General features: G+C 39.7%; 1 protein-coding gene across 1 annotated transcript in view; it reads right to left on the bottom strand.

The window, feature by feature from the left end:
* Positions 1-26,739, bottom strand: part of RTF1 (RTF1 homolog, Paf1/RNA polymerase II complex component) — a 54,003-nt gene that overhangs the window by 8,872 nt on the left and 18,392 nt on the right. The window contains exons 3-7 of the mRNA XM_004751144.2: positions 16,636-16,783; positions 15,438-15,642; positions 8,475-8,589; positions 7,626-7,737; positions 560-695 (exon numbers count right to left, since the gene is read on the bottom strand). Coding sequence (XP_004751201.1) covers positions 560-695; positions 7,626-7,737; positions 8,475-8,589; positions 15,438-15,642; positions 16,636-16,783 — 716 coding nt within the window. The remainder of the gene's footprint in view (positions 1-559; positions 696-7,625; positions 7,738-8,474; positions 8,590-15,437; positions 15,643-16,635; positions 16,784-26,739) is intronic.

The following is a 26,739-nucleotide window of genomic DNA, read 5'->3' as shown; positions in this document are numbered from 1 at the left end:
GTTTAAGGTTTTCTCTCTCCCTCCCTCAGTCCCTCCCCACCCCCAGCCTCCAGCATGTGTTGTTTCTGGAAAAACCGAACAAAACAAAAAACCCCACAAACAAACAAAACAACAACAAATCAGATCAAGATACAGAAATACTACCGACTTCTTAACACTTAACCAAAGTACATGGGATTAACTGTAAGAGAAATAAATGAAGTCATAGGAAAGAGTGGTAACAGAACCCTGCTCCTATGAACTGTCTTCAGTGAGGCTGTCATTCCAGATAATCTACCAGAGTAAAAAAAGTAATGGAAACTTCAGGCCAGTCTGAGGGTGACATGAAGTCAGGGCCTACCTGCCAGGCCCAGACAAAATGCCCAGAGGTGCAGGCTAGGAGCCAAAGGCAGGAGCACATGTTTGGACTGGTATGTTAGGGAACTCAGCTCTACGATTCAGGGTACTGAACTAAATCGAAGTTCACCACCCAAACAAGAAGACTTTGGAAACTACACTAAGTTTCTCCCCAAAGAACCCACCTATCCTGACTATTAGACCGAAATATACACAAGCTTACTCCTCTTCTTCATCAGATGATGATGTTCGGGATGAGCGGTCTGACTTTTCACTGGATTTGTCATCCTCTTCCTCTTCCTCATCATCAGAGTACACCTCACTGGTCTTCAATGGCTGTTTTTTAGCGAGGAGCTCAGCTAAAAAGAAAGGGGAAATGTTTATCCACATTCTCTCAATAAGAAACTGAAACATCTTCTATGCTTGAAAAAGAACCAGGACATGGGAAGGGACTCAAAAGACAGCCCTATCCTCTCTGGACTGCACAGTGATCACCGGGGTTACAAAAAGAACCGAGTTAAACCGGAGTTAAAAACATTCAGGCGGGGCGACTGGGTGGCTCAGTTGGTTGAGTGACTGCCTTCGGCTCAGGTCATGATCCTGGACTTCCAGTATCGAGTCCCGCATCGGGCTCCCAGCTCCTTGGGGAGTCTGCTTCTCCCTCTGACCTTCTCTCTCATGCTCTCTCTCACTCATTCTCTCTCAAAGAAATAAATAAAATCTTTAAAACAAACAAACAAAATTCAGGCACCAACTGTCGATCTTTAATAGACAAAAAAGGGCTGGAAGCTTATTGCTAAGTGGGCAGAAAGGGTTGCCAACTCTAATGAGTTACCTATGTTACACTCCAGATGTTTGAAGATGGGCAAGAAAGATGGGGAAAATTTTGTGATGTCTTCAGAGAGTCTTGGAGAAAAACTTTATTTGCAATTTAAAGCACTATCTGAATTAGCAGAAGACTGAAAACAATGCAAATATCTGCACAGGGGAGTGGCTGAATCACCTCTAGTACATCCACTTAAACAGAGTACTATGCAGCTATGAAGGGACCAGGGTCACCTGGGTGGTGTAGTAGGTTCACTTGGTTGGCACCTGGTTTTGGCTCAGGTCATGATCTCACAGTTGTGGGACTGAGCACCAGGTTGGGCTCTGCACTAAGCACTGAGTCTGCTTTAAATTCTCTTTTCCTCTCCCTCCAGGGCGCACACTCTAATAAATAAATGAATAAAATCTTTTAAAAGATCTTTATTTTAGCAAGAGAGAAAAAGAGACAGCGAGAGAGAGCAAGAGTGGAGAGGAGAGGGAGAAGCAGACTCCCTGTGAGCAAGGAGCCCAACGTGGGGCTCAATCCCAGAACCCTGGGATCATGATCTGAGCCAAAAGCAGATGCTTAACTGACAGCCACCCTGGCACCCCAAAATAAATAAAATCTTTAAAGAAAAGAAAAAATGGAATGAGTCATTACACTACATCCTGAGTTAGAAAATGTTTTTTAGAGGGCCAGTCAGTAAATGTTTTAGGTTTGGGCTTCATGTGGTCATTATTTCAACTATTCAACTTTGCTGCTATAGATAAAAAGCAGCTACAATTATGAAACAAATGGGCATTGCTGCTTTCCAATAGAATTCTATTTCAAAAACAGGTAGTTTAGGGGCACCTGGGTGGCTCAGTGGGTTAAAGCCTCTGCCTTCAGCTCAGGTCATGATCCCAGGGTTCTGGGATCGAGCCCCACATCGGGCTCTCTGCTCTGCAAGAAGCCTGCTTCTCCCTCTCTCTCTGCCTGCCTCTCTACCTACTTGTGATCTCTGTCAAATAAATAAATAAAATCTTAAAAAAACAAAAACAAAAACAAAAACCCAGGTAGTTTAGAGGCGCCTGGCTGGCTCCGTAGGAGAATGCGACTCTTGATCTCTAGTCACGAGCTCAAACCCTACAATGGGTATAGAGATTACTTAAATAAAATAAAACTTAAAAAAAAAAAAAGTCATTGGGACGCCTGGGTGGCTCAGTTGGTTGGACGATTGCCTTCGGCTCAGGTCATGATCCTGGAGTCCCGGGATCGAGTCCCGCATCGGACTCTCAGCTCCATGGGGAGTCTGCTTCTCTCTCTGACCTTCTCCTCTCTCACTGTCTCTCTCTCAGGTAAATAAATAAAATCTTTAAAAAAAAAAAAAGTCATCTACCAATCACTATGTGATATAAAAACTAAGGAGTGACCTCTAGGATCTGTGGTTAAGTGAAAAAAGCAATGTAGAGGAAAGTATGCATAGTGAGCTACCATTAATCTTAAGATGGAAGGTGAATCTGCCTCCTTTCATTTAAAAAAAAAATAGGATAGGATACGATATAAAAAATTTGTTTAAAAGGTTGCCTGTTACAGAAGGGAGGCTGGGGATGAAATAGAAAGGTATAGATACTAAATCTCTTTGAATGTATCTTCTTTAGGACTTTGATTTGGAAACTTTGTTTTGTTTCATTTCGTTAAGTAAGATTTTTGTTTCCTTAAAGATCTCAGGGTCCATGAGTTCAAGCCCCCTGTTGGGTATATATGCGGGAAATGGTAAGTCTTTTCAAAAGCAGTGCTGAGAAAACTGAACATACCATGCGAAAACAAAACAAAACAAAACTTAGCCCCTTACTCTACACTGTATATGAATCAAAGACCTAAATGTGGGGCATCTGGGTGGCTCAGTCTAAAATGTCTGACCCTTGATTTTGGCTCAGTGATCTCAGGGTTGTGAGATGGAGCCCTGGACAGGGCTCCAAATAAGATTCTCTCTCCCCCTATCCCTCTGCCCCTCCCCATCCTCTCTGTCTAAAAACCAAACCAAGCCAAATCAAACCAAACAACCAGCCAACCAAAACCAAAAAACAAAGACCTAAATGTAAGAGCTAAAACTATGAAACTCTTAAAAGAAAACATAAGGGAAATGCTTCACAACACTGAATTTGGCAATGATTTCTTGGATATGACACCAAAAGCATAAGCAACAAAAGAAAAAACATTAAGCTAAATTGTACTTCATCAAAATTAAAAACTTTTGTGCAATGAAAAGATACTAGCCAAGAGTGAAACGAAACCTACAGAATGGAAGAAAATATTTGCAAATCATCTATCCGATGAGGGATTAATATTCAAAATATTTGAAGAACTCAAAATTCAACAACAAAGAACATGATTAAAAAAAAACACAGGTCAGGGCGCCTGGGTGGCTCAGTGGGTTAAAGCCTCTGCCTTCGGCTGAGGTCATGATCTCAGGGTCCTGGGATCGAGCCCCACATTGGGCTCTCTGCTCAGCAGGGAGCCCGCTTCCTCCTCTCTCTCTGCCTGCCTCTCTGCCTACTTGTGATCTGCCTGTCAAATAAATAAATAAAATCTTTAAATAAAAAACAAAACAAAACAAAAAAAACCCACACAGGTCATGATCCCAGAGTCCTGGGATCAAGTCCCGCATCGGGCTTCCAGCTCCATGGGGAGTCTGCTTATCCCTCTCATGCTCTCTCTCATTCACTCTCTCTTAAATAAATAAATAAAAATCTTTGAAAATACAAAACACAAAATGGGCAAAGAACTTGAACAGACATTTCAGCAAAGAAACCCTAGTGATCAATAAGCGCACGAAAAGATGCTCAAAGCCACTAATCACTAGGAAGATGCAAATCAAAATCACAAAGAAATACCACTTCATTCCCGGAAAGACAAGTCTTGGTAAAGAGGTGGAAAAACTGGAACATTTATACTTTGCTGGGGGGAATGCAAAAATACCTCTTTGGAAAACAGTCTGGTAGTTTCTTTTGTTCCTTTCTTTTCGTTTTAAAGATTTTATTTATTTGAGAAAGAGAGTAAAGGGAGAAGGAGGCTCCCCAGCGGAAAGGGAGCCCAATGCAGGATTCGATCCCACGACTCTGGGATCATGATCTGAGCCCAAGGCAGATGCTTAACCTACTGAGCCACCCACCAGGTGCCAGTCTTATAGTTTCTCAAAGGTCAAATACAGAGCTACTATATGCCTTAACAATTTCACTCCTAAGCAAATACTCAAGAGAAATGACAACATATGTCTACCCAATGACTTATATGCAAATGCTCACAGCAGCATTATCTGTAATCGTCAAAAACTGGAAAGAACCCTAATGTTCACTGGCAGGTGAATGGATAAAATAAACATATACATCCACGGATGAATTAATACATATTACAACATGAATAAATCTAGGAAATAGTATGTACTTTTTAAAGAAAATATTAAGTGAAATATGAAGTGTCTAGAACAAGCAACTCTACAGAGACAGAAAGTCAATTACAGGTTGCCTAAGACTGGGGGATGACAGGTCTCGGGGCTGGGGGCAGTGATGGCTAAGGGATACAAATTTTCTTTTTGGAGTAATGGAACATTCTAAAATTTACTGAGTTTTATCTCACAGCTTTGTGAATATACTAAAAGCCACTGCCTTGTATACTTTAAATGAGTAAAGAGTATGCTACCTTTGTCTTTTTCTTTTCTTTCTTTTTAAAGATTTTATTTATGTATTTATTTGTCAGAGAGAGAGAGCGAGCAAGCGAGTGCACAAGCAGGGGAATCAGCAGGTAGAGGGAGAGGCAGGCTCCCTGCTGAGTAGGGAGCCCAATACGGGACTTAATTCCAGGACCCTGGGATCATGACCTGAGTTGATGACAGATGCTTAACTGACTGAGCCACCCAGGCATCCTGCTACCTTTGTTTTATCTCAATAACGCTGTTATAAAAAACAAAACAAAAACCTTTTCCCTCTGATTCCGAAATGGACTTATCAATATGGAACTCATAAGGGTAAAAATTTATCCTTAAAAAAGAAAAAAAGAAAAAAAAAGCTAGCTGTACTGAAAGGCTTAGAAGTAGTAGCCAACCCAGTAGCATGAGCCCTCCTTATGTCTGGACTATGGTGTCTAGTAACAGTTTCTCATAAAAAGGTTCTTTAGAGAAATGGCAGATTCAAAATCCAGAAAGCAAAGAAACTAATGACTACTGAGGTCTCACATCTAAAGGACTCAGGCTAGTGACTGAAGATGGTACAATTTGAGAGTCAATAATAACTGAAAGGGACTAAAACACACAAAAGGATGTTTAAATCCATGAGTTCACATGATATTCAAAATAAGCAAATAGGGGCACCTGAGTGGCTCAGTCACAGTTAAGCCTCTGCCTTCAGCTCAGGCCATGATCCCAGGGTCCTGGGATCCAGCCCAGTGTGGGGACCCCCTACTCAGTGGGGAGTCTGCTTCTCCTCCCCCCCACTTGTGCTCTCTCTCTCAAATAAATAGACAAAATCTTTAAAAAGTACATACATATGCACACACACACACAATAAGCAAAGAAACAACAGAGGTCACATTTGGAATCTGCTAAGGTACTATCTTATTCTTTTGAAAACTAGTAATAAAAGGTTAAAAAAAAAAATCCAGCATTTATTCTGCCTTTTTCATACAAAATGTATCTAATGATAACTAAATAGCTGATGAGAAGTTTCTTTTTATGAAAAGTAAATCAGATAATAAATGAAGAATGAGGGATTAGAATATCACCATTCTGCAACTCATAATGAATTAAATGATCCAGGTAATGATTACCAATGGCTGCTGGGATAGAACATATTACTATTTCCCAATTCTTCATCCTTCTCTGTACCCATGCCCTTTGCCATGTGACTCAGGAGTCCTCCCAGCCATTAACAATGGGCTTGTCATGTGACTGCTTTGGCCAATGGAATATGCAAAGAGCTGACACCACATGTGCCAATGTCAAGTTTAGGCCTCAAGAGTTATCTCGCATTTCTGCTTGCCCTATTACCTTCCTACGATCACCAGGAGAAGAATGTGCCTGAGGTATATTGGTCTGAGGAGGGAGAGAGACAGGTGTAACAGGGAGAGAGACTGCTGGTCCCAATCTGCAGCCTGGAGACTATCCCAGCTAACATACATATGAGGTAACCCACTGCTCAACTGCAGATCCACAAGCAGGAGCAAAGGCGTATTTATGAGTTTGGAGCAGTCTTTTATTTGACGTTATTGTGGCAAAAATAAGTGACAGAGCTGGTAATATCACAAAATGTGAAAGGTATTATGTGTTTCCTAATGGAAGTATACATCACAACCTAAAACCTGCCACACAGAAACTGAAACAGAAACAGAACAAATCCGAATGTGTCCAATTCCCTAGCTCTAACTACAAATTAGAGAAAATTCAAGATACCAGAGAAACACATTCAGCACCTCTATGGGATGTACCCAGCATCTGAGAAACTATAAGATGGAGAACCTCGTTTCTTCAAAATAAGCTGCAAGGGGAATAAAAGAGATGAACAGGAAAACCTATACAGATTAAGTAACTTTGGGGACATACTAACAAATCACAATGTGTGGATTTTTTTAAGATTCTGATTTGAACAACCAAATTAGTATATTTTAACTATACAACTAGAGATATCTGAACACTGGCTAGATATTTCATAATATTAAGAAAGTCACTGTTGGGCGCCTGGGTGGCTCAGTGGGTTAAGCTGCTGCCTTCGGCTTGGTTCATGATCTCAGGGTCCTGGGATCGAGTCCCGCATCGGGCTCTCTGCTTAGCAGGGAGCCTGCTTCCTTCTCTGCCTCTCTGCCTACTTGTAATCTCTCTCTGTCAAATAAATAAATAAAATCTTAAAAAAAAAAAAAAAAAAAAAAAGGAAAGTCACTGTTACTATTTTTTAGATGTGATAATGATACTGTAGTCACGTTTAAAACAAAAGTGGTTATATTTTCAAGACATGTACAGAAATATTTATGGTTGAAATACAGTGATGCTGTGCTTTACTTCAAAATAACCCAATAAAAGAGGGGAATATAGATTTTTTTTAAAAAAAGATTTTATTTATTTATTTGACAGAGATCACAGTTATGCAGAGAGGCAGGCAGAGAGAGAGGAGGAAGCAGGCTCCCTGCCGAGCAGAGAGCCTGATGCGGGACTCGATCCCAGGACCCTGAGATCATGACCTGAGCCGAAGGCAGCGGCTTAACCCATTGAGCCACCCAGGTGCCCCAAGGGGAATATAGATTTAACAAGACTGTTTATGAGTTGGTTGTTGAGGCTGGATGACAGGTTCATGGAGGTTCATTATACTATTCTCTGCATGTGTTTGGAATTACCCATAATAAGGATTTAAAAAATAAAAAAGAGCTTATAAAAGGGGGTGAGAAATGTAACCAGGTACCAGAGCATCAAATCATATGATTATAGAGACAAAGTAGCCATTACATTTTCCCCACTGACCTGTTCTGTTCTTCCGTTTTTCGCGCTCTGCTTTTAACTCCTCCATGGCTTGAGATTTCTTATCTAGTTTCTCATCCCGTTTGGAACGCCGTTCCTTGTTGTGGGATGTTACCTGTGAAGGGAAAAATATGTAGGATGGCTCTTTTTATTAACAACCAAAGACAACATTCTTTGTACCTAACAATCATTCAGTTTTCCAATGGGAATCTATACAGGCTGTAGAAACTGAAACTTGTTTAGGGGAAGCGAGCATCCTCTAGTGGACAAAGTGGAGAGAGCACAAAGTCAACTCCTGGCTAATAAACAGAAAGCCGAAGAATTATAGGAATAAGCACTTTCTGGAAGGCCACCCTAGATGGCTCACATTTGTGGATATTTTTAACAAGATTTCTATGATGAATGCAGAGATGACTAATTTTCTCAGCTGCATTTATTACCAAGTCCAGGATGACACACACCTGAGTAAACCTCAGAATTAATCCAGCTACCTGGGATAGGACGTTTATCAACTTTCCCTTAAGGAATGCTCACACACCAGTGAGTTGTTTTTTAAAAAGCAGACTTGGAAAAAAATAAAAAATAAAAAAAAAATAAAAAGCAGACTCGGGTGAAGAATTCCTAAGGAATGAGCATGGCTAATGGTGAAATGGTAGGTCCAGAGATTGGTGAACCTATGAGATAAAGACAGTATGTCTTGCATGAACTGAACTAGGCTGATTAATATAAAACCATTTTTTTTTTCCTAAATAAAACCATCTTTTACACACACACACACACACACACACACACACACTCTCTCTCAAAACTGAGGTTTATTTTTTGGATAACAAGGAATACTGAATTTCCTACCTGAGATTCTTGAATCTGTGTCAGTTTTTTCTTTTCCTGCTCCTCTTCTTGCTTTTTCTTTTTTTCTTTCTTTTCTTTCTTTTTGGCTGTTTTTAGTTTTTTCCTGATTTCAAATCTGGTTAAAAGATATTTGTTTGGTTTTTAGATGGCAATGAAGTATTAACAAAAACTGATTTCTATTAGATAGGATAAAGGAAGTAAGTAGGGGAAGCAGTTGAATGTCTTGGTTTCCTGCAAGAAACTCCAATGTACCTTATAGGTACATTAAAAATATTGAGCGTAGGGGTGCCTGGGTGGCTCAGTGGGTTAGAGCCTCTGCCTTCAGCTCAGATCATGATCCCAGAGTCCTGGGATCAAGCCCCACATCGGGCTCTCTGCTTCTCTTCCTCTCTCTCTGCCTGCCTTTCTGCCTACTTGTGATCTCTGTCTGTCAAATAAATAAATAAAATCTTTGAAAAAAAAAATATTGAGCGAAAGTATACCAGAAGTACTTGAATGCATTAAGCTGGGACAAACTTAAAATGACAGAAAATAGGGCGCCTGGGTGGCTCAGTGGGTTAGGCTGCTGCCTTCGGCTCAGGTCATGATCTCAGGGTCCTGGGATTGAATCCCGCATCGGGCTCTCTGCTCAGCAGGGAGCCTGCTTCCTCCTCTTTCTCTCTGCCTGCCTCTCTGCTTACTTGTGATCTCTCTCTGTCAAATAAATAAAATCTTAAAAAAAAAATGACAGAAAATATTCAAGATACTATTGTACTCTGTTGGTAACACACAGCTCTCCTTCAATCTTAACATAACAGAAAACAGTTGATTTCTGGATCAATTGCAATGATGTTCCATTAGAAACAGAATGAAACTACAGAGAGCCACTGTTCCTTTTTTTTTTTTTTTTTAAAGATTTATTTATTTCAGAGAAACAGAGAGACAGAAAGCTAGGGAGAGGGGCAGAGGGAGAGAGAGAGAATCCCAAGTAGACTCTGCTCTGAGCTTGGAGCCTGACATGAATTTGCTCTCACAGCCCTGAGAAGCTCAAATGACTGAGCCACCCATGTGCCCCTACTGTCACATTTTTTAAGCTGGTCAGGACAAAGCCTGTGTATCTTAAAAACACATTCTTGGGATGCCTGGCTGGCTCAGTTGGTACAGCATACGATTCTTGATCTCCAGGCTATGAGCTCCAGCCCCATGCTGGGTGTAGAGCTTATTTAAAAACAAAATCTTTAAGACAAAAATTTAAAAAACCACCACTCTCCATCTTTCTTCATTAGGAAGAATGCCTCCCCCCTTCACCTCCACACCAGCAAACACAATGAATAAATATGCTGTGAATAAATACACTATTTTCTTCAACAAATGCAATCTAAGCTCCTTCCCTATAATAAAAATCAGGCTCTTATGAAACAAAACTGTTTTGGGAGGCATGAATTCAAGGTACATTGTGGAAGGAATACAGGAATATAATAAACATTAAACTCTTTTCATAACACTTTAAAATAACCCCAACTATCTTTTTTTTACTTAATTTTTAACAATACACAAGTCTCTTTTGTTATATCCTTTACATTCATAATTAGGGTTGTTAATGTACTTTTGTAATGTGATATATAGAAGCACTATTAATGAATTTCTTAAAAAAACACATAAAAACATTAAAGAAAAAACGCCCACATAAAAACATAGTCCTAAATAACCAATGGGTCAAAGAAGGAACCACAAGGGAAATTAGAAAATAATTTGAGGACTGGAAATGAATGCACAACATAATAAAACTTATAGGATGTAGCTAAAGTAGTGCCTAGAGGGAAATGTATAGCTATAAATGCCTACATTAAAAAGGAAGATAGGGATAGCTGGCTGGCTGGCTGGCTGAGTTGATAGAGCATGTGACTTTTGATCTCATGGTTGTGAGTTTGAATCCCATGTTGGGTACAGAGCTTACTTTTTTTAAAAAAAAAGAATATTTTGAATCAGTAACTTAACCTCTACCTTAACAGAGTGGAAAAAGAAGAGCAAACTAAATATAAAGCACGCAGAAAAAAAGAATTAATTACAGCAGGAACTAACGAAAACACAGAATAGCAAAACAATAATCGATGGAACCAGAAGTTGTTTCTTTGGAACGATCAACAAAACGGACACAACTTTGTCTAAACAGGCCAAGAAAAAATGACAGAAGATTAAAATTACTAAAATCAGGTATGAAAGAAGAGACATCACTATGGACCTTACAGAAACATAAAAGATATCATAAGGGAACACCCTGAACAATTATATGGTAACAAAGTAGGTAATTTGGATGGAATGGAGAAAATCTCAAGAAAGTGACAAACCACCAAAACTTACTCAAGGGAAAAAAAAAAAAAAAACACAAAAAAACCACCTATAAAAATCTGGATAGACCCATAATAAGAGATTGAAATAGTGGTTTTAAAACTTCCTACAGAGAAAAGCTTATGCCCACATGGCTTCTGTGGAGAATTTTCCTAAACACTTAAGAAAGAACTAACACCAATTCTTCCCAAACTCTTTCAAAAAAGAGAAGAGGAAACACTTCTTAAATTATTCTGAGGCCAGTATTATCCTGATAACCAAAACCAGATAATGACATTACGAGAAAAGTAAGTAAAGAAAACTCAACAAAATAGCAGCAAATTAAATCCAGCAACTTATAAAAAACTGGATATACCATCACGAAGTAGGATATATCCAGATATGCAAGGTTGGTTCAACATAAGAAAATCAATGTAATATAACTATTATTAATAAAGTACAAAAACCTCAAAATTATCTCAACAGACCCAGAACAAGCATTACACAAAATCTAACAACTGTCTTGATAAAAACTCTCAACAAACTAGGAATAGAAAAGAATGGGGTGCCTGGGTGGCTCAGTGGGTTAAAGTCTCTGCCTTCAGCTCGGGTCATGATCCCGGGGTCCTGGGATCGAGCCCCACATCGGGCTCTTTGCTCAGCGGAGAGCCTGTTTCCTCCTCTCTCTCTGCCTGCCTCTCCGCCTGCTTGTGATTTCTGTCTGTCAAATAGATAAATAAAATCTTAAAAAAATAAAATAAAATAAAATAAAAGAAAGAAAGAAAGAAAAAACCACAGCTAATGATGAAACACTGAATGCTTTCCTCCACAGATTAGGAACAAGACAAGGCTACTCTCACCATTTCTAGTCAACATCATACTGGAGGACAAGAAAAATAGAAGGAATCCACATTGGAAAGGAAAAAGTAAACTTTGTCTTTCTTGTAGCTCACATGATCTTATGCATAGAAAATCTTAAAGAATCTACTAAAAACTATTAAAACTAATAAATGAGCTCAGCAAGGTTGGAGGGGGCAGCATCAATATACAACAATTAGGTGTATTTCTATATACTTAACAAGGAGCAATCCCAAAAAGAAACAAAGAAGGCAATCCAATTTATAATAGCAACCAAAAGACAAAATATTTAGGAATAAATTTAAAAAGTGCTAGCCTTTTACACCCCAAACTGGAAGACAAGTGTTCAAAGAAATTAAAAAATACCTAAATAAATAGAAAGATAACAGGTTCATGGATTGAAAGACTTTACTGTCAAAGTGGCAATACTCCCAAATTTAATCCACAATTTCAATAAGAATCCCAAATGCCTTTTTTGCTTTTGCAGAAATTGAGAATCTAATACTATTATGCATATGGAAATGTAAAGGGCCCCCGGTAGCCAAAATAATCTTTTTTTTTTTTAAGATTTTATTTATTTTGACAGAGAGAGATCACAAGTAGGCAAAGAGGCAGGCAGAGAGAGAGGTGGAAGCAGGCCCCGCGCTGAGCAGAGATCCTGAAGCAGGGCTTGATCCCAAGACCCTGAGATCATGACCTGAGCCGAAGGCAGAAGTTTTCAACCCACTGAGCCACTAGGTGCCCCGCCAAAACAATCTTGAAAAAGAAAAACAAAGTTGGAGTACTCACACTTCCCAAGTTAAAAACTGACTACACAGCTACAGTTAACAAAACTGTGTAAGACAAACATATACATAAAAGGAATAGAATTGAGAGTTAACAGGGGCGCCTGGGTGGCTCAATGGGTTAAGCCGCTGCCTCCAGCTCGGGTCATGATCTCGGGGTCCTGGAATCGAGTCCCAAGTCGGGCTCTCTGCTCAGCGGGGAGCCTGATTCCCTCTCTCTCTCTGCTTGCCTCTCTGCTTACTTGTGATCTCTCTCTGTCAAATGGATAAATAAAATCTTAAAAAAAAAAAAAAAGAATTGAGAGTTAACAAATAAGCATAAATATATTTTGTTTATAAATATATAATTATATTTATATATATATAATGTTTATAATATATATAATTGATTTTTGACAAGTGTGCCAAGACTGCAGAAAGAACAGTCTCTTTAAGAGCCACAGAGACAGGGCACCTGGGTAGCTCAGTCATTAAGCGTCTGCCTTTGGCTCAGGTCCTAATCCCAGGGTCCTGGGATCGGGCCCCACGTCAGGCTCCCTGTTCTGCAGAAAGCCTACTTCGCCCTCTCCCACTCCCCCTGCTTGTGTTCCTGCTCTCCCACTCTCTGTCAAATAAATAAGTAAAATTTAAAAAAAAAAAAAAAAGAAGTCACGGAAACAACTAGATATTGAAATGCCAGTAATAAAGCTGGATCCCTACCTCACAACACATAAAAAATATGATCTCAAAATGGATCAAGGATCTGAAATTTTAAGACTCTTACAAGAAACCGTAGCGGTAAATCTTCACGATCTTGGATTTGGCATATTCTCAGATATGACATTAAAAGCTTGAACAAGAAAGGGAAAAAATTATACTTCATCAAAATTAAATATTTTTGTGTATCAAATAATACTACTAAGAGAATGAAAAATAGAACCTATAGAATTAGAGAAAATATTTGTAAGTCATATATTTGATAAGGATTTGATAAGCAGACTATACAAAGAACTCTTACCATACAACAGCAAAAAAGACAAATACCCCAGTTAAAAAATGGGCAAAGAATCTGAACAGATGTTTTTCCAAAGATATATAATTGGTCAACAAAGGTATCATAAGCGGCTCATATTGTGAGTCAACAAGAAAATGAAAATAAAGACCACAACGAAATACTACTTTATATCCACCAGGGTAGCTATTATCAAACAGCAGGGAAAATAACAAGTGTGGGCAAGGATGTGGAGATACTAGAACCCATACACAGTGCTGGTAGATGTGCAAAATGGTGCAGCTGCTGTGGACAACAGTTTGGTTTCTCAAATAATTAAACATAAAATTACCATATGACCCAGCAATTCCACTCTTAGGTCTATATCCAAAGGAACTGAAAGTAAGTACTCAAACAAATATTTGTACGTGAATATTCACAGTAGCAAAAGGTGGGAACAACCCAAATGTCAATCAATAGATGAATAAACAAAATGTGGTATATACATTTTATATACAAAGAAATATTATGTAGCCATAAAAAGGAATGAAGTACTGATGTGCTATGTGGATGAAATACTGAAATGTGCCAAGCGAAAGCAGCCAGTCACAAAAGACTACATACTGAATGATTCCATTTACATAAAATGTCCAGAAATAGTCAAATCTGTAGAGACAGAAAGTAGATTAATGGTTGCCTAGGGCTGGAAGGCTTGGGAGGAAATAGAAAATGACTACTAGTGATACAGGATTTCCTTCCAGGGTGTTAAAAATGTTCTGAAATTTATTGAGATAAAGAGCTTTGTGAATATATAAAAGCCACTGAATTTTACACTTTAAATGGGTAGATTATGGTATGTGAAATGTATCTCAATGAAGCTATTTTAATAAGTTAATAGCTTATTATTTACACAATATGCTTACATGTATCATCTCACTCAAGGCTTATAATAATCCCAAGGAGGAAGCTGAGGCAGGAAAAAGGTAAGTGACTCATTCAGTCCAGTGAGTCTGAATTGAGCCTAGACAAATGTCAGGTTTTTTTTTTTTCACAAACAAACTACCTTTAAAACTACCTGCATCCACCTTAAAATAATTTTTTTAAGTGAAATAAATTTTTTTAGTCTAATAAATTTAAAAATAGGTAAATAAAACCTTCAGAACTGCCTTCTTAAAAAAAAAGATTTTATTTATTTATTTGACAGAGAGAAAGAAATCACAAACAGGCAGAGAGGCAGGCAGAGAGAGAGGGAGAAGCAGGGCTCTCCCCAGAACCCTGAGACCAGGACCTGAGCCGAAGGCAGAGGCTTGACACACTGAGCCACCCAGGTGCCATTCTGAGAACTATTTATTTCTAGAGGAAACAAACATGTTTATTTTTACTGTGAGATTATGTTATGAGATAAGGAAGAAGTCTGGTCATTTAAATATGGCAAAAGTAATTCAGAAAATACTGAAGTGGGGTACTTGGGTGGCTTAGTTGGTTAAGTGTCCACCTTCAGCTCAAGTCACGATCTCAGGGTCCTGGGATTGATCCGTGTGTGAAGCTCCCTGCTCAGTGGGGAGCCTGCTTCTCTCTCTCCCTCTGCCTCTGCTTTCTCTGTTAAATAAATAAGTAAAATCTTAAGAAAAAGAAAGAAAGAAGAAAATACTGAAGCAGCTTTTGACTATCAAAAGGGCAATTTAACACTTAAGTTTTCAAAAAAAAAAAAACAAACACAACAACAACAACAAAAACTATGCTGGAAGGATACTTAACTTAGAAATTTTAAGAAGGGGGTGCCTGGGTAGCTCAGGTCATGATCCCAGGGTCCTGGGACTGGGCCCCACACAGGGCTCTCTGCTCAGCAGGGAGCCTGCTTCCTCCTCTCTCTTTCTGTCTGCCTATCTGCCTACTTGTGATCTCTGTCAAATAAATAAATAAAATATTTTAAAAAAGTAAAAAATTAAAAAGAAAAAAAAAAAGAAATTTTAAGAAGTTTCAAGTCTTGAATTCTGGCTCTGAATATGAATTTTATCATTAAGGAATTAATTACAACATTACCTTTTTTTCAACACCTCCCTCTTCTCTATGCGGTTGAACAGTTCTTGCTCTCTCTCCTTCTCTGTCATCTGCTCCAGACGGGCCCGGTCTTCCTCATCGCCCATGAGGTCTTCCCCATAGCCATCATGGAACTCTTCATCTTCTGAGGATGAGTCGGAATCTGAACTGGAGGAGGAGCTGTTGCTGTCAGAATCTGACACCTCACCTACAGCAAGGCCCAAACATAAGATTAGAACATGTTACTGAAGCCTGAGGCCACAGAGATGACCCCACAGTGTTGATAATCATTGCCACCCCTCCTTGTATTCAAGTAAGCTCTATGCCCCACACAGGACCTAAACTCGAGACCCTGAGATCAAGACCTGAGCTGAGATCGAGAGTCAGATGCTCAACGGACTGAGCCACCCAGGCACTCCTCAGGCTCATAATTTCTTAAGTTAACCAATTATTATCATGAGGGATGAAAAATGGTGACTTTCAACAAGTTCTTCTATATCTATTAGTTGGCATTTAAAATATTCAATGTTTTAATGAGTCATTACACTGGTGAATTCTCAATGAAACTGGATCTTGACAGGATAAAGGATGATGGAAAAAGGCAGTATACATTACAAATGAGTATTAAGTTAAACCGGCAATTTAACAAGAACTCTGCTTGACTCAATTTAAGCTAACATTCACAGGCAACGTGCTTAAAACCAGGTTTGGCCCATTCTATGCAAGCCAGTTTGTACATAAATGTAATTCCTTAAGAGAAAGGTAAAGTTTATCATTCTAGTCCTGGAACAAGTTCACTTTCATCCTAGGTTTAGCAAAAATTCTGGAACTGGTTTCAATAAAAATAAGAACATAAAATTTTTCCTCCTCTTCAGCCAGATCACGTATGTGTAACCAAGAGGAAGGAAAGAAAATGCAGGGTATTTGTAAAGTGCGTGGAGACTCTAATGCAGGGACTCCTCACAGGTTTGCTGGATGGGCTTTAGGCGCCTCACTAACCCTTGGGAACTGTGTATTTCTCTTGCTTCATTCAAATTCTCAAAGGATCCATGAGCACTGTGAAGGTTAGGGACCGCTGCAATAAAGATGGAGGCCATGCTGTAATGCAGCCCTGCCCCAAGCCTCCTGCCCCAGTTCTGACTCTGTAGTTCAACCTGACAAGAGTGGGAGTTCACCCCCAGGTCTGGGCCACATGGCTCACCTTCCTCAGGGGCTGAGCTCTCAGCAGAACTGTCTTTATCCGAACTGCCTGAGGAAGCAGTTTTGTTGGCTTGTTTCTTCATGGTTCCTTTCTTCTCTATTTTTCTGGCCTTTCCTTTCTTCTTATTTTTATTGCTCCCAAATGTCCACTACAAGGAGAAAAGAAAGAGGAAAACTGAAACAGGGACTTTATTGGGAAAAGCTGAAAGAGTCAAGAGTCAAATCTCTGATAATCATCAAAATGATTCTAAGAGTCTCTACTGCTTTCAACCCAAAACAAATACACTGTATATAAAGAAAGATAGATTTTTTTTAAAAACTTTTGTTCAAAATTTGTTAAGTTCCAGTTTGTAATTTCTTAGAGATGATAGATAATGGACATAACAAACATAAAATTTAAATAAAGTATTTTTTATCAAAACAGAAAAAACAGGTATGGACCTTATGGCAAGTCAAGTAACGAACTCAGATGGTACAGAAAATAGCTTCTGGGGCGCCTGGGTGGCTCAGTGGGTTAAAGCCTCTGCCTTCGGCTCAGGTCATGATCCCAGCGTCCTGGGATCGAGCCCCACATCGGGCTCTCTGCTCATCAGGGAGCCTGCTTCCTCCTCTCTCTCTGCCTGCCTCTCTGCTTACTTGTAATCTCTGTCTGTCAAATAAATAAATAAAATCTTTAAAAAAAAAAAAAAAAAGAAAAAGAAAATAGCTTCTATGGGAGGCCTGGGTGGCTCAGTGGCTAAGTGTCTGCCTTTGGCTCAGGTCATTATCCAGGGTTCTGGGATCAAGTCCCCTACTGGATTCCCTGCTCAGCAAGGAGCCTGCTTCTCTCTCTACCTGCAGATCCCTCTGCTTGTGCTCTCTCTCTCAAATAAATAAATAAAATCTTAAAAAAAAAAAAAACACAGATTCTAATGTTTCTATTGACAAGAGGGCAGTCATTGCTAAGGGCTAGTATGTCTGGGTTTTAATACACACAGGATGGTTTAGTTCTGAAGAGTCCCAGGAAGGCAGGGGATAAAGCCTGTGAGTAGGAGAAAACTGCAGAAAGCACAGGGAGAAAGGATGAAGGCCAATCTCTGGCATGGATGGTAGCATTGGTACCAAACTCAAGGAGGCAGAGAGTAAACTACATTCATACATACACACACACACACACACACACACACACACACACACATATGTGTGCATCTTTTTTTTATTTAACTGCATATGTAACACGATAACATAATGTTTAAATGTGATCAAAAACAGGAGATCCTACAGACCTAAGGAGCTTGTAATTTGGGTTAACAAATAACAGGCAGGCAATACACAGTCATCTCAAGGCCAATAAGACTGTCTTCATCAAGCACTTGAATTATAGAAATGAAAGATTATATTGGTTGTTTTTAAAATTCACAAGAACTATTTGATTATATTGGGGTGCCTGGGTAGTGCAGTGGGTTAAGCACCCGACTCTTAGTTTTAGCTCAGGTCGGATCTCAGGGTTGTGAGAGCAAGCCCTGTGTCAGGCTCCCAACCCAGCACGGAGCCTGCCTTAAGACTCTTTCTCCCTCTCCCTCTCATTCCCCTCAATTAAATAAATAAATCTTAAAAAAAAAAAAAAGACTGTTAAAACTATGGAGTTATATTAAACCATGCCTCATTTGATAGTTTAACTTGCCAATTTTAGGAGGATGACTTTAGGTGAAAAGTACTTTACTTGGGCGCTTTATTTTATGTACTACAAAAAATAATCTTCATCTTTCCAGCATCACATTGAATTACAGATCTAGTATTAACAGAAAATTTCTACATCTACTATTTAACAAAAGTATAGTTTTTCCTTTTCCTATAATGGGATGATAAATTAATTTCCTACCTCAAAATAGTTAAGATCATAAGTGAATTTATTTTGGAGGGTTTTTTGGGGAGTGGTGTGGTAGAGGGGTAGTTCTGTTGGAGTTTCCATCCTAGAAAAGTCCTTATGCGCTATTCTTAAAAGCCCACAGTCTGCCAGATTAAAATACTGAAAAATCAAAATATTAAAATTGCTTTCACATTTTAATTTACTCTTAATTTTTAAAAAAGATTTGAGAGGGAGAGAGAGGCAGGAATGTGCACACGTGTATGCACATGAGCAGGGGGAGGGGCAGAGAGAGAGAGGAAGAAAAACAAACTCCCTGCTGCCTGGGTAGTCTGTAGTCTGATGCAGGGCTCCATCCCAGGACCCAGAGGTAATGACCTGAGCTGAAACCGAGAGTTGGACACTTAACCGACTGAGCCACCCAGGCACCACTACTCTTAGTTATTTTAATTGCCACTTATTTTTGTACATAAGAACCAGGAAGAAGGGAAAAGTGAAAAAAAAGGTCACATGTTCAAGAAAGATGTATTAAATGAGTGAAATTTCTTTATAAGTGAATTTACCTTTCAAACTTTAACATTTCAACACCTCAATTATTATTTAGGAAGAAATCCCAATGCTTCACTTCTGAAGTCTACTCTTCAACCATTTCAAATTTTAATCACTCAAGAAGATAATTATTAAGTCAGTCTGAAAGAATCCAAAGGGTTCAATTTCTTAGTCAACTGAGCTAAAATGTATCAACTTCCTATGCTGACAACACACATATCTCTACAGGCAATAATGTATAATACACCTTTGTTACTGGCTTTGGTTACAAGAAATAGCACAACCACACAGGTAGTAAGTAGTCAGCAGTTACTGGTTGGTTATGAAGCCTCTTCCAAACAGGGTGTCGTGGCTCTCTGTCCTTCTACATATGAAGCGGCCGAGAGGGTAGAGGTGGAGATCCCAGTGTCATATGTGTGTTAAGAGTGGCTAGGTCTATTTCTGCCTTACAGATTTGAGTTTCTCATGGGCAACAGAGTCAATTCTGCACTCCCTAGAAGTCGGACAAAAGTGTCTATGAGAGTAAGAAAGATGAATGTTAAATCAAGTCACACAGGTGAGTCTAATTTAGGAGGTGCCAAGAAGCTCCCTGGCTTCCTTATCCTTCCCCCTCTACCTGCTTCAATCTGCTACTACCGGAGCCTAGCAACTGTCGCTCATTTGCAGTCTACCATGTTTATCCCTTGGGGGAGGAGGAGGAAAGATAAGAGTAAAAATAGAAGAAAATAAAATGCTTTGACTTCAAAAGGGCTTTCCTGGCTGAATCTGAGTGGGAAGGGAACCTCTTTTATCCTTCCAACAATTTCAAAAGAAATGAGACAATAAAACGACCTTATCTGCCAAGATGCTGACTCAATAGGGTCTGCCATGCCACTTTAAACATCCAGCGTCAGGTATATGAGACAGGGCTTCAGGGGAATTATAGTGACACAGGTGATTTTACTTTATAATACAGATTCTTGGGGCGCCTGGGTGGCTCAGTCGGTTAACCGTCATACTCTTGGTTTTGGCTCAGGCGGTGATCTCAGGATCAATATCAAGCCCCTTGACAGGCTCCATGCTTATTAGCTCAGTCTACTTGAGATTCTCTCTCCCTCTGCCCCTCCTGCTCATGCTCTCTCTCCAAAACAAATAAATCTCAAAAACAAACAAACTGCTATTTCACCACCCAAAGATAAATAATCACTTGAAATTTGGGGCCAGTCTCAGCAGGAAGCCTGCTTCTCCCTCACCTACTCCCCCTGCTTGTGTTCCCTCTCTCGCTGTGTCTCTGTCAAATAAATAAAATCTTTAAAAAATTTGGGGGGCCAGTCCAATTATTATTTACGTATTACTACTTAATATAGAGAAATACACTCAAATGAGTTCCAATAATCTTCCAAAGATATTTTTTCTGGAGAATAGATCATGTTTATTTTTTGTTTATTTTATTCTATTTTGATTCCAGTATAGTTAATATACAGTTATATTAGTTTCAGATCACATTTGTTATATTTTACTTTTACTCCCATAAACTATAGGTTCCTGAATATTTTTGGTCTAAGCACCTATTTTAAATATTTACCCAGTATCTCTTCTCCCAAGATCACAGCCTCTGATAAATAAAGGACAGGGTCAAAGCTTATGGCATGTAACATAAATATAGAAATATCTTAATCCAGTTTTATAACCCAGAGGTTGCTCCCCTGTCCCAGCAAAAGACTTATTCTGCTGACTTTTAATACAGAAGGTATATGAATCCTTCTTTCATTGCCAGTGTGTGTTAGTAAATGGAGTCTAAAGAATAAAGGACAGGATTAAAGGAATGCTCTGAGGCTTTCCCCATCCAGCAGGGAGTACAAGAAATGACCAGGCATTTTATTTATTTATTTATTTATTTTTTTTAAAGAGATTTATTTGTGGGATATCTGGGTAGCTCAGTTGGTTAAGCGGCTGCCTTCAGCTTGGGTCATGATTCCACGGTCTTGGGATCGAGTCCTGCATTGGACTCCTTGCTCAGCAGGGCCCTGCTTCTCCCTCTGCCTGTCTCTCCCCTGCTTGTCTCTCTCTCTGACAAATGAATAAACAAAATCCTTAAAATAAAAGATTTATTTACCTGAGAGAGAGGATCTTCAAGCAGACTCCCTGGTGAGCAAAGAACCTACGGCGAGGTTTGATCTCACCAACCAGGAGACCATAACCTGAGCTGAAACCAAGAGTCGGATGCTTAACCAACTGAGCCACCCAGGCACCCAACTGGCATTTAAAAATGTGTTTGCGGAATTGTGACTCTTTTACTGAAAGGCAGGCTCTGTGATGATCTTGCAAATGCCACACAGAAGGCAAGCACGAGAAGATGAGTGCCTGTGGAAGGACATCTGCATACAAAAGCCAGAGTGACCCCAGTGAAAGCTGCTCAGAAACAATCTGGGAAAGGGCAAGGATGCATTTCCAGTCAGGCCTGTCACACACATGACTTCCTGCTTGCCTGGACCTCCTACATGGAGGCAGGCCCACACATACCACAAGGAAAGCATCATGTAGACAAGCAGGCAAGAAAACCTCAAACAGGGACGCCTGGGTGGCTCAGTTGGTTAAGCAGCTGCCTTCGGCTCAGGTCATGATCCCGGCATCCTGGGATCGAGTCCCATATCGGGCTCCTTGCTCCGCAGGGAGCCTGCTTCTCCATCTGACTCTGCCTTCCACTCTGTCTGCCTGTGCTCGCTCTCGCTCGCTCTCTCTGACAAATAAATAAAATCTTTAAAAAAAAAAAAAAAAAGAAAACCTCAAACAGAGACTGGAAAGAAGATGTGTTCTTTTTTTTTTTAAGATTCAAAAAAAAAAAATTATTTATTTGACAGAGATCACAAGCGGGCAGAGAGGCAGGCAGAAAGAGAGAGGTGGAAGCAGGCTCCCTGCCAAGCAGAGAGCCTGATGTGGTGCTTGATCTCAGGACCCTGGGATCATGACCTGAGCTGCAGGCAGAGGCTTAACCCACTGAGCCACCCAGGCACCCCAGAAGGTGTGTTCTTAACTACTAAATTACATGAGAGGAGCACTTTGACTCTCACTGATGTAACAGATACTATAACGGGCAGCATGATCTAATGATACAAGGAGGGTTAGTACTACACAGCCCTGTGCTAGCTTGAGCATGTGGAGGTGGTCTAAGCAGGTCCTAATCTGGGAAGCAGTTGACCTTATTGGCACCTGGCTGACAGACTGGAGGAACACGCAGTGGCAAGTGGTTGTTCTGGACTTGGGTAGCACTGAGATGCATCCTGGGGCAGAAAAGCAAAGAAACTTTAAGACTTCAGAGAGGTTATCTCTAATGAGCAAGGAAGATCATATTCTAGGTCTCAGGCTCCAGAGTAGAAACTACAGCAGGGCAGTTACTCTGAAATGAGTTTACAAGTAAAATGAAATACATCGAGGTAAGTATAGTGTTCAAGAACAGATGGGCTAGTGATAAACCACACTGGGATTAGGGGTTAAAAGAATGGGAATATAGTCCAAGCCCTTCATCTGAGAGTGTTTCCTTATCTGTAAAGTAGGAATAATAATATTACCTTGACCACCTATCAGGGTAGTTTGAGACTCAAAGGAGACAGAGTAAGAGAAGTACACAGAGCACATCAGAAACCATAAAGTTCTATATAAAGACAGGATACTATTTTATGATGGGAAAAGAAAACTAGAACTTTTATTAACATGTTCTAATATCATATCTGAAATAGGGGGAGTCCATATGATCTCTATGATGCCTTAGATTTTTAAAGTTGTAGGAATCTTCATGAACTGAGTGGTATATTAAGTCAAAACAACGATCAAAAGGATTCTATAGTCATTATTCTAGACTGACAGTGGCCAGCAAAGAAGTGTGTGGGGAGGACAGGGTTCCTGATCATGATGTTTTTTTCCCTGAAAGTCAGTGGAGTTAAGAGTAAATGCAATGTAACAGAATATTAAAGAGTATGAAGGATAACTAAAGAATATGAAGGGTAGCTCAGCTTTCTTTGTCCTTCTACTGTTTAATAATTCAAAATACAATCACATATCACACAATCACGTATCACACACGTGATTACACAATCACGTAATCACACAATCATATATATTTAACTGGAAAATTTGACATCAAATCCCTACATTCAGTCACAAAAACTTACAGCCTGACTATGGAGATAAAAACAAAAGTGAAACAGCAGTCACACCCCTCCCCCCAAAAAGTAAAAGATAATCAGTAACTCCATTCCACTGCTTGGCTGAAGTGTCAGAATGTAAACAAGTTTGAGCAAGTGGTCCAAGAAAAGGACTTCATTTTTCCCAAATTCTTATGATGAGATTTTATGGTATCTAGACAAATGAGGTGCTACTGTGTGGTTACCTACATAGCCAAGAACCAACATGTGAAAAAAAAAAATGCTTGTAAGCAATCCACAAAGCTTTTGCTGAAATTAAGTACTCAAGCAGAGTATGTGTAGGTCACCTGGGTTCCTAACCCCAGAGATCAGATGCAGGAAGTTAGGAGTAAAGAGACTACCAAAAGAGGAGAACAGTGGCCACTTCTTACACTCACAGAGGAGAAAGAAAAGGTGCAGAATGCACTACACACAGCTCAGTACTCTGGAAGTCCTTATTTCACAATGCAAGAACTGCCATTCATAGTCATGACTAAAATCAGCAAGGAAAACTATATAACAATACCTAGCAAAAGATTTTTCAAGTAGAGTGACTGTCTAGATTTTCAACAGTACTGGGGTAATTCATCTACATGTAACATCTTGTTCTAGAGGTATGGTGTGCACGAAATCTCCACTAAACCCAATATCCACACAGGAAAATATTAGCTTAGCAAGGGAGGCCTTTCTGAGAGCTCGTGCTAATTAGGTATTATCTGTATGGTAAAGCAATCACAACATGCTCTTGGATATCTAGGTCAACTTCCCCGAGAAGTTGTTACTAAATGAATTTATAAGCAAAAGTTGTATCATTTTCAAAATGTTCTATTAATAAAAATACTGGAACCAGCAAGAGATAAGAGAGTGGGAATAGGAGTGCAACTAGATCCAAGTGAGAGAATCTGAATGATCAGATAAGAAGAAAAGAGAAGAAGCCTCAGAAAGAAAGTAGAGCAAAATGAAAGGGGGGCGGGGAGCAAGAGGAGAGCAATGTCTTCAAAGAGGCGAGTGGGGGCATAATTGCCACCAGGAAGACTGTCGGAAGTTCTGGGGAAGAAAAAAACAGGTGTGACAAGTACTACAGGGCTGGGCCAAATGCTTTTATTTCTCAAAAATGTTCAAAACAAGACTATACACGAAACATTAAAACATAACTCTCGCTTAGGCAGAGGGTATTAGAAGATAATTCAGCTGTTTCTTACTTTGTCTAATGTAGTTTTATTCGATTCTGAATTAAAAAAAGGGTTTTGGTTTTTCAATGTGATTTTTACTAGTAACAGGTAAGGAAATTGGGGCCTCCTTCTTATCTAGCTGAAGCTATTTCTATGAGATCTGCCATGTTTTTGTGTCTTTTTCTTTTTTTAAGATTTTATTTATTTATTATTTTACCTTTTTTTAAAGGTTTTATTTATTTATTTGACAGAGAAAAATCACAAGTAGGCAGAGAGGCAGGAAGAGAGAGAGAGAGAAGCAGAGCTTCTCCCCGCCGAGCTAAGAGCCTGATGCGGGGCTTGATCCCAGGACCCCGAGACCACAACCCAAGCCGAAGGCAGAGGCCCAACCCACTGAGCCACCCAGGCGCTCCTAATATTTTATTTATTTATTTGACAGACAGAGGACATAAGTAGGCAGACAGGCAGGCAGGGCGTGGGAGAAGCTGAGCAGAGAGCCCAATGTGGGGCTTCTTCCCCAATGTCCATAACACCCCCCCACCACCGGCAACCCTCAGTTTGTTTTGTGAGATTAAGAATCTCTTCTGGTTTGTCTCCCTCCCAATCCCATCTTGCTTCATTTTTTTCCTTCCCTACCCCCAATCCCCAGCCCTGCCTCTCACATTCCTCATATCAGAGATCATATGATAATTGTCTTTCTCTGACTGACTTATTTTGCTCAGTATGATACCCTTTAGTTCCATCCACATCATTGCAAATGGCAAGATTTCATTTCTTTTGATGGCTGCATAGTGTTCCATTGTGTGTATGTATGTGTGTGTGTGTGTGTGTGTGTGTATACACACACATACCACATCTCTTTTATCCATTCATCTGTTGATGGACATCTAGGTTCTTTCCATAGTTTGGTTATTGTGGACATTGCTGCTATCAACATTCGGGTGCACAGGCCCCTTCAGGTCACTATATTTGTATCTTTAGGGTAAATACCCAGTGAGCCTACTGCTTTTCTAAAAGACTCAGTTATTTTATCAGTTTGAGAGGAATTATTATTCCTTTAGTTAGTTAATATAGTATATTAAAAATAAAAAAGAAAAAACCCCACATATTCATTACCTCTTGCTATGGAAAGCAATTTTAGATTAAATTATTTAAGATTAAGAGAACTTCACTACAATCAGAATACAATCATTCCTAATTTGCAGATGCAGGACACTGATAAATATTATTCTAGATGTTAATTAAATTTCATTATAATAAAGACATTTTTTTACTTCAGCGGAACTTTAAAACAAAATAAATACACTGTTAAAAATATTTTCCTGGGGGGCGCCTGGGTGGCTCAGTGGGTTAAAGCCTCTGCCTTCGGTTCAGGTCATGATCCCAGGGTCCTGGAATCAAGCCCCGCATAGGACTCTCTGCTCAGTGGGGAACCTGCTTCCTCCTCTCTCTCTGCCTGCCTCTCTGTCTACTTGTGATCTCTGTCTGTCAAATAAATAAATAAAATCTTTAAAAAAATTTTTTTTTTCCTGGGGCACCTGAGTGGTTCAGTCGCATAAGCGTTTGACTAAATCTCAGCTTGGGTTCTGATCTCAGAGCTGTGAGTTCAAACCCCATGCTAGCGGGGGTAGGGGGATAGGGGGTGGGGGTGGTGTGTGTGTGTGTCCGTCCGTCCCCCACTCCACCCCCAAGACTTCAGGGTATGAGATTCAAAAGAAAGGTGGTATCTAGCCTCTCTCCAGGAAATTGCTAAAGGGAAGAAAGTACTTTAAATCAAATGAGGAGGGGCACCTGGGTGGCTCAGTGGGTTAAAGCCTCTGCCTTCGGCTCAGGTCATGATCCCAGGGTCCTGGGATTGAGTCCCACATTGGGCTCTCTGCTCAGCAGGAAGCCTGCTTCCTCCTCTCTCTCTGCCTGTTTCTCTGCCTACTTGTGATCTCCGTCTGTCAAATAAAGAAATAAAATCTTTTTAAAATAAATAAATAAATAAATAAATAAATAAATAAATAAAGTTATTGAAAAAAAAACATGCACAAAAACCAGATTGCCATATGTTAGTGGGAAATACTTTAGCAAGACAAGAAGCTTTCTTTGGACAGATTGAATCAACAGCCTCAGGGTGATGGTGGTAATTTTTCAGGAGGAAAATTCAGCTGTTCATTGTTTGAACCAAGGTGACTTTCCCAAACTGTGTACCACCAAACAAAGCCCTAAAAGCTCTAGAACCTTAATGGAAGAGAGGGATGAAGGGAAAGGTCTTTGAAGCCCTCCTATGTGTTCCTCATTTGATTTATTTTATTTATTTATTTAAAGATTTTATTCATTTGACAGAGGTCACAAGTAGGCAGAAAGGCAGGCAGAGAGAGAGGAGGAAGCAG

The sequence above is a fragment of the Mustela putorius genome, unplaced genomic scaffold (genome assembly GCF_011764305.1).
Source record: "Mustela putorius furo isolate JIRA1106 unplaced genomic scaffold, ASM1176430v1.1 tig00003898_pilon_pilon_pilon, whole genome shotgun sequence".
NCBI lineage: Eukaryota > Metazoa > Chordata > Mammalia > Carnivora > Mustelidae > Mustela > Mustela putorius.
Note: the sequence above shows the minus strand (reverse complement) of the source record. Positions and strands in the feature narration are given on the sequence as shown.